Source organism: Cheilinus undulatus, linkage group 11 (genome assembly GCF_018320785.1).
Source record: "Cheilinus undulatus linkage group 11, ASM1832078v1, whole genome shotgun sequence".
In the NCBI taxonomy this organism is placed as follows: Eukaryota; Metazoa; Chordata; class Actinopteri; order Labriformes; family Labridae; genus Cheilinus; species Cheilinus undulatus.
The window spans coordinates 892,145-907,752 of NC_054875.1; the positions used below are offsets into that span (position 1 = coordinate 892,145).

Consider the following 15,608-nt stretch of genomic DNA (forward strand, 5'->3'; position numbering starts at 1 on the left):
GGGCGTGACACCGGAAGTGACGTGTTGATCCCAGAGAAGTATCCTGACAAACTTTCACTTCTTCAGCCATGCTCCGGAGGACCGAGAGGACCACACCGACGAACATCCACAACAACCGTCTGAATCCGACAGGTGAGAGCTCGGACCAGCACACCTGCTCCGTCTGGGAGCTGAGGGGGGGTGTTACGGTGGATTCTGCGTCTTTGACACGTTAGCTCCGCTAGCATGGAGCTAACATTAGCAAACACGGAGCTAGCCTGTGGACGCGCAGTCAGCTCAGTAATCTGCTGCTAGTTAGCTCCAGTGTTAACTGTCCCGGGTTAGAAATACCCGGCTAGCATTAAACAGACACCGTTAAATATTATTAAAGCACATTTATGAGTTTATTATCGGTCTGAAGAAACAGGAACAAGCTAGCAGGAAGGCTGACTTCCTCCTTTCTGTCAGAACTTTAACAGCTGTTTACCCAGAATTCTTCACTGTCATCAAAACTGACCGATAAAATAAATCAATGTTTATATTCATTTACACATGATAATAGGACTGGGTTATTAGGGTTATCACAGTGGCACACTTTAACATCAGATCTGACTGGTTTATGATGAAAGTAGGGATGTACCGTTCACAAAACTCCTGATACCACAGCTACAGAAATATCACTGTAGTAGAGTTTAACACTGAATTATTACAGTTAAACTCCTGATACCACAGCTACAGAAATATCACTGTAGTAGAGTTTAACACTGAATTATTACAGTTAAACTCCTTTTACCACAGCTACAGAAATATCACTGTAGTAGAGTTTAACACTGAATTATTACAGTTAAACTCCTGATACCACAGCTACAGAAATATCACTGTAGTAGAGTTTAACACTGAATTATTACAGTAAGAACAGATTTAAATATACTTTGAAGATATGAGCCATTTAGGGTTTTTTAACTAGCCACAAATTTTTCATTATTTATTAAATTAAATTTATTAAATTTATTTTATGATTAAATCTGGCTTTTTAATGATAAAATGCTCTGGAACTAAAATAACAGCCTCCTTTGATGAAAATTACCTCTGACCTTCACATGTTCACCCACCTGTCATTTTTATTGACCTATATCCACACACCAACATCAGTTAGACCGGACTCCAGTCCCAGTCCGGGTCCTGACTGAGTAAAATGAGCTGGAAGTGTTTCGGTGTCGGCCATGATAAAGGAAAGGAGCTTCGTTGTTTCCTTTATTGTCTCCTTTAGCCTAGGAAACACCGGAGCATCCTTTACCAAAGGAGAGATGAACAGACGACCCACAATTCTTTGCGTAAACTTCAGTTAAAGTGAAGCACCTTGAAAAAACTCCCTGATGAACACTGATGTGTGCGCATCCAAACACAGGATCCAATGCCGTTTTATGCCGTTTGTCCTGGTATCACATTCCTCAGGGTCAGGAAGATTTGGTGGGTTGGCGGGTGGGCGGGTTGGTGGGTTGGTGGGTTGGCGGGTTGGCGGGTTGGTGGGTTGGTGGGTTGGCGGGTTGGCGGGTTGGCGGGTGGGCGGGTTGGTGGGTTGGCGGGTTGGCGGGTGGGCGGGTTGGCGGGTTGGTGGGTTGGCGGGTTGGCGGGTTGGCGGGTGGGCGGGTTGGCGGGTTGGCGGGTTGGCGGGTGGGCGGGTTGGCAGGTTGGCGGGTGGGCGGGTTGTGCTAGGCCACAAAAAATTGGTTTTCTCATCCTTGTGGTTGGTTCTTTTGCAGGAGCAGGTCTGATGGGCCACTGATTAGTGGACAGGTTGCACTCAGAGCGTTGGAGAAGGGGCGTCACAGATTCTAAAGGGGCTCTGGGTTTAGGTGCCTTCTTTCTTGATGAAGGGGTTGGGTATGGTTTTGTTTCATTTGTGTGGACTCTCATGGTCTTCGTGTTCAGGAGTTCTATGGCTTTCATGTCCTGTTTTGACTTGTTTTAACTTTTCATTTTTGAAGGGAAGGATATCAGGTTGCTGTAGTTGCTCTACATGATGCTGGAGTTCAGTGAAAGGGTTAACTGGTGATGTAAGTAGGCACTGGGCAGATGATGACTCACTGAGACCCGTTGGTCCTTGAAGAGCCCATCCCAGTCGTGTCCTCGCTGCAGCTGGAGCTCCCTTCGGACCATATCGGACTTTCTGCATCGGTGTGATCAGGAATGGGTTGTCCGATCCACTGAGGATGTGTGGCTGGACTTTGGAGAAGGGGCTCAGTGGTAGACCACGTGGATAGGGGTACCGTTGTTTGAGTTTATCCACAGGGCAAACATGATCATGTTAGAGGTGAAGGCTCGATCAACTGAGAATTTTCTCTCAGGGCTTGATGCAGCAGAGATTTTAAGGTTTACAGCTCTTCCTCCTAATGTTTCTGTCTGCCGTCTCACGGTCTGCAGTTCAAGTTGATCTGGTTCACCATTCAGATCAAGATCCTCTGCTGCACCTGGTAGCAGCATTGTACGCTCGGATCCATCATCTAAGATGGCGTGGGTGTCAAATGTCTGATTGTTGTGGTGAAGTTGTACTTCAACTACTGTAAGTAACACTGTAGATGACTTACTTTGTGGGTTCATGTTCAGGACTCTGGATGCTGACTGGGCCTTATTTACATCATGCAGTATGCCTAGGTGCAGCCCATTACACTTGGGGCAGGTTTTTAAAAGTACAGTTAGCTGCTCTGTGGGTTCTGCCACATCTCCAGCATCTATTTTCTTCCTTCAGCCTCTTAGTTTCTTTGTCTGGGGCTAGTTCCTTTAAACTCGTACAGTTTTTCAGGTAGTGGGAGGACTGACAGAATGAGCATGGGTACCTCATCTGGGGCTGGCGTTGATTTCCGTGGGCACTTTGTCCATGAGAAGCCTTGCAGTCAGACCCGTGGAGGATGGTAGGTGTTGGGTGCTTGAACCTGTGACTTGTATCCTTTCGTTGGGTTTGGGGTGCGCTGATTTGTAGGTTACCAGCTGGTGCTACCACAGCTTGACATTCTGCCTCTCCTTCAAGCCATGCAGCAAATCCCCCAGGTTATAGTGAGAGGTGGGAGAGACTGAGCGGGTGTGTCTAACGAAGTCTGGAACTATCTCTACAGGGAGTTTACTCAGTAGCCTCTGGACGTGAGGTACAGGCGAGTTCTGCAGCGTTTTCAGCTGAGTTAAGGGATTGTAGCAACCAATGATCTCTGACGGCACTCTGGGTAGGTTCAGTATGGTCTGGATCTCCTTTAGGGCCAGCTGGTGGGGTTGACCATGCTGTCGCTCCAGGGCCGCCGTTGTTGTAGTGAAAGGTCGTAGGTCATGGGCATATGAAAGGGCAATATGTCGAGCTGAGGGAAGACGTAGGTGATCTAATAGGATATGAAATGTGTACAGCTCAGGTTCCCCTGGTGACAGCAGATTTGTGAAGGCCATCTTTACCATTGAAAACTCATGGAGGTCATTATGGGTGAAGGAGGGGAACGAGGGACCTTCAACCAGGGTGTGTCTCTGGTATACTGCACCGGGCCCACAGGTAGAGCTAAACTTGGATCAAGGAGGCTCCTGTTGGTTGGGAAGTATATCTTACTCCCTCCTATCCTACCCTCTTACTCCCTCCTTTCCTACCCTCTTACTCCCTGCTATCCTACCCTCTTACTCCCTCCTTTCCTACCCTCTTACCCTCTCCTTTCCTACCCTCTTACTCCCTCCTTTCCTACCCTCTTACTCCCTCCTTTCCTACCCTCTTACTCCCTCCTATCCTACCCTCTTACTCCCTCCTATCCTACCCTCTTACTCCCTCCTTTCCTACCCTCTTACTCCCTCCTATCCTACCCTCTTACTCCCTCCTTTCCTACCCTCTTACTCCCTCCTATCCTACCCTCTTACTCCCTCCTTTCCTACCCTCTTACTCCCTCCTTTCCTACCCTCTTACTCCCTCCTATCCTACCCTCTTACTCCCTCCTTTCCTACCCTCTTACTCCCTCCTATCCTACCCTCTTACTCCCTCCTTTCCTACCCTCTTACTCCCTCCTATCCTACCCTCTTACTCCCTCCTTTCCTACCCTCTTACTCCCTCCTATCCTACCCTCTTACTCCCTCCTATCCTACCCTCTTACTCCCTCCTTTCCTACCCTCTTACTCCCTCCTATCCTACCCTCTTACTCCCTCCTTTCCTACCCTCTTACTCCCTCCTTTCCTACCCTCTTACTCCCTCCTTTCCTACCCTCTTACTCCCTCCTTTCCTACCCTCTGACTCCCTCCTTTCCTACCCTCTGACTCCCTCCTTTCCTACCCTCTTACTCCCTCCTTTCCTACCCTCTGACTGCCTCCTTTCCTACCCTCTGACTGCCTCCTTTCCTACCCTCTGACTGCCTCCTTTCCTGTCCTCTGACTCCCTCCTTTCCTACCCTCTGACTCCCTCCTTTCCTACCCTCTGACTGCCTCCTTTCCTACCCTCTGACTGCCTCCTTTCCTACCCTCTGACTGCCTCCTTTCCTACCCTCTGACTGCCTCCTTTCCTTAACCCTCTTACTCTCTCCTTTCCTTAACCCTCTTACTCTCTCCTTTCCTACCCTCTTACTCCCTCCTTTCCTACCCTCTTACTCCCTCCCTTTCTGTCCTCTTACTCCCTCCTTTCCTTAACCCTCTTACTCCCTCCTTTCCTTAACCCTCTTACTCCCTCCTTTCCTATCCTCTTACTTCCTCCTTTCCTATGCTCTTGTTCCCTCCTTCCCTACCCTCTTAATCCCTCCTATCCTCTTACTCCCTCCTTTCCTTTGCTCTTACTCCCTCCTTTCCTACCCTCTTACTCCCTCCTTTCCTTGACCCTCTTACTCCCTTCTTTCCTACCCTCTTACTCCCTCCTTTCCTTAACCCTCTTACTCCCTCCCTTTCTGTCCTCTTACTCCCTCCTTTCCTACCCTCTTACTCCCTCCTTTCTTACCCTCTTACTCCCTCCTTTTCTTGACCCTCTTGCTCCCTCCTTTCCTACCCTCTTACTCCCTCCTTTCCTTAAACCTCTTACTCCCTCCTTTCCTTAACCCTCTTACTCCCTCCTTTCCTACCCTCTTACTCCCTCCTTTCCTACCCTCTTACTCCCTCCTTTCCTATCCTCTAACTCCCTCCTTTCCTTGACCCTCTTACTCCCTCCTTTCCTATCCTTTTACTCCCTCCTTTCCTACCCTCTTACTCCCTCATTTCCTATGCTCTTACTCCCTCCTTTCCTATCCTCTTACTTCCTCCTTTCCTATGCTCTTGTTCCCTCCTTTCCTACCCTCTTAATCCCTCCTATCCTCTTACTCCCTCCTTTCCTACCCTCTTATTCCCTCATTTCTCATCCCCTTACTCCCTCCTTTCCTACCCTCTTACTCCCTCATTTCCTACCCTCTTACTCCCTCTTTTCCTTAACCCTCTTACTCCCTCCTTTCCTACCCTCTTACTCCCTCCTTTCCTACCCTCTTACTCTCTCCTTTCCTACCCTCTTACTCCCTCCTTTCCTACCCTCTTACTCCCTCCTTTCCTACCCTCTTACTCTCTCCTTTCCTACCCTCTTACTCCCTCCTTTCCTACCCTCTTACTCCCACCTTTCCTACCCTCTTACTCCCTCCTTTCCTTAACCCTCTTACTCCCTCCTTTCCTACCCTCTTATTCCCTCCTTTCTCATCCCCTTACTCCCTCCTTTCCTACCCTCTTACTCCCTCCTTTCCTATGCTCTCACTCCCTCCTTTCCTACCCTCTTTCTCCCACCTTTCCTACCCTCTTTCTCCCTTCTTTCCTTGACCCTCTTACTCCCTCCTTTCCTTAACCCTCTTACTCCCTCCTTTCCTATGCTCTTACTCCCTTCTTTCCTACCCTCTTATTCCCTCCTTTCTCATCCCCTTACTCCCTCCTTTCCTACCCTCTTACTCCCTCCTTTCCTATGCTCTCACTCCCTCCTTTCCTACCCTCTTTCTCCCACCTTTCCTACCCTCTTTCTCCCTTCTTTCCTTGACCCTCTCACTCCCTCCTTTCCTTAACCCTCTTACTCCCACCTTTCCTACCCTCTTGCTCCCTCCTTTCCTTAACCCTCTTACTCCCTCCTTTCCTATGCTCTTACTCCCTCCTTTCCTATCCTCTCACTCCCTCCTTTCCTACCCTCTTACTCCCTCCTTTCCTACCCTCTTACTCCCACCTTTCCTACCCTCTTGCTCCCTCCTTTCCTTAACCCTCTTACTCCCTCCTTTCCTACCCTCTTACTCCCTCCTTTCCTACCCTCTTACTCCCACCTTTCCTACCCTCTTGCTCCCTCCTTTCCTTAACCCTCTTACTCCCTCCTTTCCTACCCTCTTACTCCCTCCTTTCGTTGGCACTGTGACGTTTTTCACCAGGGTTAAGGAGAAGTGGATAGGAAAGGACTTAGGAGGAAATTTTTTGGACCTTTTGAACCACAGACCTCAGATCCAGGATTTTCTGCTTCAGAGCTTCGTGCTGCTGACAGCGTCATATTTCCTGATGTGGCCTTCACACTTAAAGCAGGTAGGAAAATAGCAGCTACAGAGTTTTATTGTGCAGTAATGGTACGAAGGGCTGAGAATGATCTAAGTGAGATTTTTACCTCCAATCATGTGGTCTAATTATTGACGGTTTACCGCCCACCCCTGAAGGTAACATCCGTGCTCACAGGGAGGAAAACCTTTAAATGCGTGTTAAAAGGAAACAAACTCATACCTGCTGATGTTTAGAAAGCTCAGAGGAACACCTGACTACCTGGAGTCTGATCTGAAGTTGTTTGTGGTTGAACTGTCTTTGCTCTGAAGGGAACTACAAACATCCTTTATTTGTTGGAGTTAAAGTCTGACTTCCTGGCTAGTGCCGTGACTTTCAGTCGACTAACGGCTTAAGAACTGAAGAGAGAAGAATTCTTCCTTTCAGAAAACCCGGGACAGACAGGTGTGTGATAGGTCTGTGTTCATGCATGAGGAAGGCTGACTCCTCTGCGTCGTCTGTTTGGTCTGTGTGCTAACTTCCTGTCTGACATCTCCTCGCTCCGTTTCTCCTCCAGCAGCGTCCGCCTGGTGAGAGAGGATGGACGGCGTCAGCTGGAGCACCACGCGGCCCCCGGAGTCGTTCAGCCGCTCCAAGACGACCACGGACACTCTGACAAGGCTCGCCAGCTTCATCGCCCGGGCGGACGCCAAACAACAGCGGGCCCAGCGCCCTCAGACGACCCCGTCGTCCTCCTACGTCTGTCAGGAGTGCGACCAGGGCTTCGCTCGCTCAGCCGACCTGCTTCACCATCAAGAGGTGACGCACACGCTGCCCAAACCTCACCGCTGCAACTCCTGTGGGCGGGGCTTCTCACTGCGCTCGTCTCTGCAGCTGCACAGGTGCGACCATGGCGCCTCCGCCTGTGTGCTCTGTCACGGAGCCTCGCCGCTCAGCTCTCCGTGTCTGGCGTGCATGTCTCGGAGTTCTGACCCAATCAGACTGCAGAATAAGTCGCCCCACCTCCAGCCCTGCCTACTAGACAACACCCCTTATGCATGTGCGCCATGTGGGCGGGGCTTTAGCCAGAAACAGGCTCTACTGCACCACCAGCAGGCCGGCTGCAGTGAGCCGCCATCACCATCACGAATCGTCGACGTCAGCAGCCTCCCTGATGATTCGCCGCCTGTTTCAGAGGCTGGCTCCGCCCACTCTGACTCTGCCCGCTCTGACTCCTCAGTGGGGCAGAGCTTGGCGCCCAGCAAGTGTGACGTCTGCTCCAGAAGCTTCCGCACAGAGACTGGACTTCACCGCCACAGAGAGACGAACCATGGCGAGGAGCGTCTGAGCGCTGCACAGGGACCGCCGACCAAAGATGGAGGAGGAGGTAAAACAGGTTTAATCATCATAAAAAAAGGGGCGGGGCTAATCAGTGACCTGTCTGATTATAATGGCTGAGATTAGGCTAATCTGGATTATCAGTACCAATATTCAAACATCCAACATCCAATCACATCCAACCATCCAGTCACATCCAACCATCCAATCACATCCAACCATCCAGTCACATCCAACCATCCAATCACATCCAACCATCCAGTCACATCCAACCATCCAATCACATCCAACCATCCAATCACATCCAACCATCCAGTCACATCCAACCATCCAATCACATCCAACCATCCAATCACATCCAACCATCCAATCACATCCAACCATCCAATCACATCCAACCATCCAATCACATCCAACCATCCAATCACATCCAACCATCCAATCACATCCAACCATCCAATCACATCCAACCATCCAATCACATCCAACCATCCAATCACATCCTACCATCCAATCACATCCGACCATCCAGTCACATCTTACCCTCCAATCACATCCAACCATCCAATCACATCCTACCATCCAATCACATCCAACATCCAATCACATCCAACATCCAATCACATCCAACATCCAGTCACATCCAACATCCAATCACATCCAACATCCAATCACATCCAACATCCAGTCACATCCAACATCCAATCACATCCAACATCCAATCACATCCAACCATCCAGTCACATCCGACCATCCAGTCACATCCTACCATCCAATCACATCCAACCATCCAATCACATCCAACATCCAATCACATCCAACATCCAATCACATCCAACATCCAGTCACATCCGACCATCCAGTCACATCCTACCATCCAATCACATCCAACCATCCAATCACATCCAACATCCAATCACATCCAACATCCAATCACATCCAACATCCAGTCACATCCAACATCCAATCACATCCAACCATCCAGTCACATCCGACCATCCAGTCACATCCGACCATCCAGTCACATCTTACCCTCCAATCACATCCTACCATCCAATCACATCCTACCATCCAGTCACATCCTACCATCCAATCACATCCTACCATCCAATCACATCCTACCATCCAATCACATCCTACCATCCAGTCACATCCAACATCCAATCACATCCAACATCCAATCACATCCAACATCCAATCACATCCAACATCCAGTCACATCCAACATCCAATCACATCCAACATCCAATCACATCCAACCATCCAGTCACATCCGACCATCCAGTCACATCTTACCCTCCAATCACATCCTACCATCCAATCACATCCAACCCTCCAATCACATCCAACATCCAATCACATCCAACATCCAATCACATCCAACATCCAGTCACATCCAACATCCAATCACATCCAACATCCAATCACATCCAACATCCAATCACATCCAACATCCAGTCACATCCAACATCCAATCACATCCAACATCCAATCACATCCAACATCCAGTCACATCCAACATCCAATCACATCCAACATCCAATCACATCCTACCATCCAGTCACATCCGACCATCCAGTCACATCCTACCATCCAATCACATCCAACCATCCAATCACATCCAACATCCAATCACATCCAACATCCAATCACATCCAACATCCAGTCACATCCAACCATCCAATCACATCCAACCATCCAATCACATCCAACCATCCAATCACATCCAACCATCCAATCACATCCTACCATCCAATCACATCCAACCATCCAATCACATCCAACCATCCAATCACATCCAACCATCCAATCACATCCTACCATCCAATCACATCCAACATCCAATCACATCCAACCATCCAATCACATCCAACCATCCAATCACATCCAACCATCCAATCACATCCTACCATCCAATCACATCCAACATCCAATCACATCCAACCATCCAATCACATCCAACCATCCAATCACATCCAACCATCCAATCACATCCTACCATCCAATCACATCCAACCATCCAATCACATCCAACCATCCAATCACATCCGACCATCCAGTCACATCCTACCATCCAATCACATCCAACCCTCCAATCACATCCAACATCCAATCACATCCAACATCCAATCACATCCAACATCCAGTCACATCCGACCATCCAGTCACATCCGACCATCCAGTCACATCCTACCATCCAATCACATCCAACATCCAATCATCTCATCTAACATCCAATCACATCTAACATCCAGTCACATCCAATATCCAGTCACATCCAACATCCAATCACATCCAACCATCCAGTCACATCCAACATCCAGTCACATCCAACATCCAATCACATCCAACATCCAATTACATCCAACATCTAATCACATCCAACATCCAATCACATCCAACATCCAGTCACATCCGACCATCCAGTCACATCCTACCATCCAATCACATCCAACCATCCAATCACATCTAACATCCTAATCACATCAACATCCAATCATACATCTAACATCCAGTCACATCAACATCCAATCACATCCAACATCCAAGTCATCCAACCATCTGTCACATCCGACCATCCAATCACATCTTACCCTCCAATCACATCCGACAATCCAATTACATCTACCATCAATCACATCCAACATCTAGTCACATCAATATCCAATCACATCCAACATCATCAATCACATCTAAATCATCTAGTCACATCTTATCAATCACATCCAATCATACCATCTCCAATTACATCCAATCAACATTCATCTAGTTACATTCAACATCTAATCCGACATCCATTTTATCTAATCACATATCCTACATCTAATTACATCATCTAACATCTAATCACATCTAACATCATCTAGTCATCACATCCAACCATCCAGTCACATCCGACCATCCAGTCACATCCGACCATCCAGTCACATCTTACCCTCCAATCACATCCTACCATCCAATCACATCCTACCATCCAATCACATCCAACCCTCCAATCACATCCAACATCCAATCACATCCAACATCCAATCACATCCAACATCCAATCACATCCAACCCTCCAATCACATCCAACATCCAATCACATCCAACCATCCAATCACATCCAACCATCCAATCACATCCAGCCATCCAATCACATCCAACCATCCAGTCACATCCAACCATCCAGTCACATCCGACCATCCAGTCACATCTTACCCTCCAATCACATCCTACCATCCAATCACATCCTACCATCCAATCACATCCAACCCTCCAATCACATCCAACATCCAATCACATCCAACATCCAATCACATCCAACATCCAATCACATCCAACCCTCCAATCACATCCAACATCCAATCACATCCAACATCCAATCACATCCAACCATCCAATCACATCCAACCATCCAATCACATCCAGCCATCCAATCACATCCTACCATCCAATCACATCCTAAATGGTTTGAAGAGGAAACAAGTGTAGGGAAAAAGTGGTGAAAAGCAGCTAAAAAGTGGTGATAGAAGTTAAAATTTGGCATGGATAAATATTTCCCACCCCTAATCAATAAAGAGCTTCCTCTGTCTCCCTGACAGTCACAGCTCCTTATCATTAAAATGTTTTAACCCTTGCATGTCTAGATGATGCTCCAATCACTTTCTGTTTCCTTCCAGGTGGAGGAAATCTCCGTCTGAATGGCGCTCCAGTGAAAAAGTCCCACGCCAAACATAAGCTCCTGAGCTGTCGGTCATGTGACCTGGTGTTCAGGAGCACGTCGAAGCTCTACCTGCACAGGAAGGAGAAACACAGCAGGGAGAAGATCGTCAGGAAGGAGCCCAGGCCCATGGGCATCAGACGGAGGAGAGCCGGAGCATACCCGTGCCAGGTCTGTGGGAAAGTCTTCCTCCATCACCTCTCACTGAGAGCGCATTACAGACACCACTCAGAGCTGAGCTACACCGCCGCCAGAGACCGACACCACTCAGAGCTTAGCTACACCGCCGCCAGAGACCGACACCACTCAGAGCTTAGCTACACCGCCGCCAGAGACCGACACCACTCAGAGCTTAGCTACACCGCCGCCAGAGACCGACACCACTCAGAACTGAGCTACACCGCCGCCAGAGACCGACACCACTCAGAGCTGAGCTACACCACTGCCAGAGACCGACACCACTCAGAGCTGAGCTACATCGCCGCCAGAGACCGACACCACTCAGAGCTGAGCTACACCGCTGCCAGAGACACACAGGTGCCTGACGGGGGCGCCAGAGACTCTGAAGTACCAGAGAACAGACCAGACGCTGTCAGACCGACCTCAGAGGGTAGCAAGACCATCGGAACTGGACCAGGGAGGCCCAGGAAGCTGAATTCAGGATGGGGACGTGAGGTTCCTTCAGGGACTCAGAGAGAAGTGCCTGAGGAGGAGGAGGAGGAGGAGGAGGAGTTAGAAGAGGAGGAGGAAGAGGGGATGCTAGAAGAGGAAGAAGAAGAGGAGGAGGAGGAGGAGGAGGAGGAGGAGGAGGAGTTCCCATGCCCGTCCTGTCCGGAGGTGTTCTCCGTTCAGTCTCAGCTCAGGGATCACGTGGAGCTGCATCAGTCGTCGGTGAGGTGGCGGCGCTGCAGCGTCTGCACCAACGCCATGGACACGAGGAAGAGGCCGCGCTCTAAGAGACAGAGACTGTACCACTGCGTACCGTGTCAGCAGGGCTTCTCTAGGCTGGACTCCTTCCTCCAGCACTGTCAGGAGCACCTGAGGGCCCGGGTGGAGGAGGACTGCATCAGGGAGGGATACGGCCCCCCGGCCAGCAAAGCATGATGGGCCGTCTGAATGTGGAACAGTCAAATACCTTTATGCCTTGAAGAGGTGGAGGGGAGGGTTCCTGTAGTCATGGGTTCATTCATCGAGCATCCACAGCGTCTCGTCTCTGCCTGGTCGGTTTGGCGTTTCCGTGTTAGAATGGCCTCGAACCAGAATTTAAGCCAGAGTTAATCCAGATTAGGCCAGTGGAGTGTAGGGCCAGAGGATTTTTAATTTCAGATTAGAAATCCCAAATCAACAAACAAGCTGTTTCTCAATTACCAGGCAAGAACAGGAGAACAAAACATACAAGAAAAACCGTTACCTCTGGCCCTTTAAGGGAGTTCAGACGGAATAGAGAATCAGAATATCTTTAAAAAAGTTTTATTTTAAGTTCCCCTTTTTAGTTTTCCACAAAGAAATGAAAAAGAAAGATCAAAGAGCGGAACACTGGTGATGTAACATTCTGGAATGTTAGAATGTTACATCTAGAAATAAAAGAATGTTATTGCACCAGTGTAACATTCCGTCATCCTTTGATCTTCGTTGAGTTAATCCAAACAAAAAGAAAAAATCTTTTTTATCTTGTCGTCTTTGTTTGGATAAAAAATGAAGATCAAAGAGCGGAACGCTGGTGATGTAACATTCTGGAATGTTAGAATGTTACATCTAGAAATAAAAGAATGTTATTGCACCAGTGTAACATTCCGTCATCCTTTGATCTTCGTTGAGTTAATCCAAACAAAAAGAAAAAATCTTTTTTATCTTGTCGTCTTTGTTTGGATAAAAAATGAAGATCAAAGAGCGGAACGCTGGTGATGTAACATTCTGGAATGTTAGAATGTTACATCTAGGGAAACAAAAGAATGTTGCATCCCCAGCGTTCTGTTCTTTGGTCCTTAAAGCTTCCTTTATTTGATCCGACACAAAAACATCAAAACCATCAGGATGAAGAAAAGCAAACGGTCTTTTTGGAGAATTTTATGTTTGTTTTCTGCATTTATTCTTAAAGAGCCAAAGGCAGATTTTCACCATGTTTTATTTTCTTATTGCTGATTTTGGATTCCTCGTTTAAAATCATCAACCCTTCGGCTGTAAACTGCAGACGTTTTCATCTGATCGTTTTTGAACTCAGGATTAAAATGAAAGACTGGAACACTGGAGCTAAAACTGAAGAGCACACGGCCCTTTAGACAGGCAGCCTCTTCTTTATTCAAATAACGAAGCTTCTTTCATAAATGTATTCATATTTAACTTTAGTATTGTTGTGTTATAGTTGTACTATTACCTCCAGTTCATAAGAATATTGTTTTCAGTGTTTTTTATAACTGAATGTTATCACGGCTTAGATTAAACGTTGTCAAACCAGACATCGGAGAATTCTTAGTGATGACCCCTGGGCTATAACATCCTCTTTCTTCCTCTGTATGGGACCTGGTGCAGGTCTGGGGAAAACAATGTTACATCCCCAGTGTTTCATTCTTTGACCCTCTTTTTTAATCCTGAACATAAAATCCATCAGATGTTTTTTTTTTTTATCTCATTTTTTTGTTTGGCTCAGAAAAGTTCGATCAAAGGATAAAAGAAGAGAACACTGGGGCTATAACATTCTATATCTGTCCTATGTCGGTGACCAGCAGCCTGTAGCCCAGTCCTCAGTTCTGGTGTAGAGTCCAGACTAAACCCTAGGTAGAGTCTAGTTCAGGTCTAACGTTGGCGTGTCATTGTTGGTCAGGTTGATCTGCTCTCGCAGAGATTTACGTCCAAACCAGCTGAAATATTGTCACTGCTTTAACCAATCAGAGAAAAGCATTTTAACCCAGTGTCTGTTCCAGCGCTGCCTCTGTCTACTGTCGCTAACAGGCTAACGGCTAAAGTAACCTATGCTAACTGCCGTTAATCCTCAAACAGAGCCGAGCGTGGAGGAAAAGTAGAAGAATGTAATCCAGGTGGTTATTAAAGACTACAGCCCAAACCTGGAGCAACAACACTGACCTCTAGTGGTGAGATCACTGATAACATGAGCTGGTTTAACAGAGGAAGTGAGCCGCGCTCGTGAAATAGCAGTTACAGCCGCTAAATCCTCCGCTCAAAGTTATCCCGTCTCTCAGAACCATCGCCATGGCGACCAGATTTTACTTTAACCCTCAGAGGAGGAAGACTTCAGTCACAATCAGCCTCGAATGTTAGAAGAACTAAACAGTCTAAAGGAAGAACTAACCTTCAAACTGGACCAGGTCTAAGCTAACACACACCCAGAGCTGGTGCAGGTGAGGGAAAAGAATGTTACATCCCCAGTGTTCTGTTCTTTGATCATTCTTTTTTATCCAAACAAAAATGATGAGAATTTTTTTTTTCTTTATACAAAGAAGGAGACAAAATCAAATAAACGTGATTCTTCTTTGGGCTATAACATTCTTTTATTTCTCTTGGTCGCCTGGTGCTGGTGTGTGTGTGTGTGTGTGTGTGTGTGTGTGTGTGTGTGTGTGTGTGGGTGTGTGTGTGTGTGTGTGTGGGGGGGGGGGGATAAAAAGACAAAACACATGATTTTTATTTAAATTAGACCTGATGAAGCTTGAAGAGGAGTGGCCTCAGACTGTTCTGTGGACGATCCCTTGCAGAGATCTTTCTCCTGGAGTTTATTCTCCATCATGAGGAGAACGTGAGCGTCTGAAGGTCAGACGTCTCTTCAGCTGGATTTGATTTAACTCTCCTGTGTTTTTGCAGTCAGGGGGTAAAGTAGGCCCTGGGTCGTCGTGGTGGATCTCATGTTCTCTGAATTTCAGCTCAGCAGGAGTAAAACGTCTGTTCAGAGTTTCTTCTAGTGTCGTCCTGAGATCAGAATGAAAGCAGGAAGTTTACAGAACATGTCTGAGCGCTGTAATGGTCTGTCAGGGTTTAGATGTTCTCTGTTTGGGTTCCTTTAAATCTAAGAAGTCTACCTGGTGGTAAAAACCTGTGAGAGGGCAGCAGAGGCTCCGGGGCTTTCTATGGGGGTAGAAACCCTGAACATGAGGCCTAATGAGGTCTGCTAGGGGTG

At 47.6% G+C, this 15,608-nt stretch overlaps 1 protein-coding gene across 2 annotated transcripts; it reads left to right on the forward strand.

The window, feature by feature from the left end:
- Window positions 1–13,422, forward strand: si:ch211-148l7.4 (uncharacterized protein LOC563603 homolog). Of its 2 annotated transcripts, none has more exons than XM_041799467.1 (3): window positions 1–132; window positions 7,022–7,828; window positions 11,442–13,422. In XM_041799467.1, exons 2-3 carry the CDS (start codon window positions 7,042–7,044, stop codon window positions 12,584–12,586), a joined length of 1,932 nt encoding a protein of 643 aa, XP_041655401.1. In that variant the 5' UTR covers window positions 1–132; window positions 7,022–7,041; the 3' UTR covers window positions 12,587–13,422. The 2 variants fall into 2 exon arrangements, with proteins under 2 accessions (XP_041655401.1, XP_041655400.1); XM_041799466.1 differs by having other exon boundaries at window positions 2–132; window positions 7,019–7,828.
- Window positions 13,423–15,608: the final 2,186 nt, after the last annotated feature.

What these genes read in the sequence shown, in the direction of transcription:
- si:ch211-148l7.4 (XM_041799467.1), top strand. Translation starts at nt 7,042, where the DNA reads ATGGACGGCGTCAGCTGGAGCACCACGCGGCCCCCGGAGTCGTTCAGC. An exon ending in GACCAAAGATGGAGGAGGAG is followed by an intron (nt 7,829 to 11,441) that starts GTAAAACAGGTT and finishes GTTTCCTTCCAG; the next exon opens with GTGGAGGAAATCTCCGTCTG.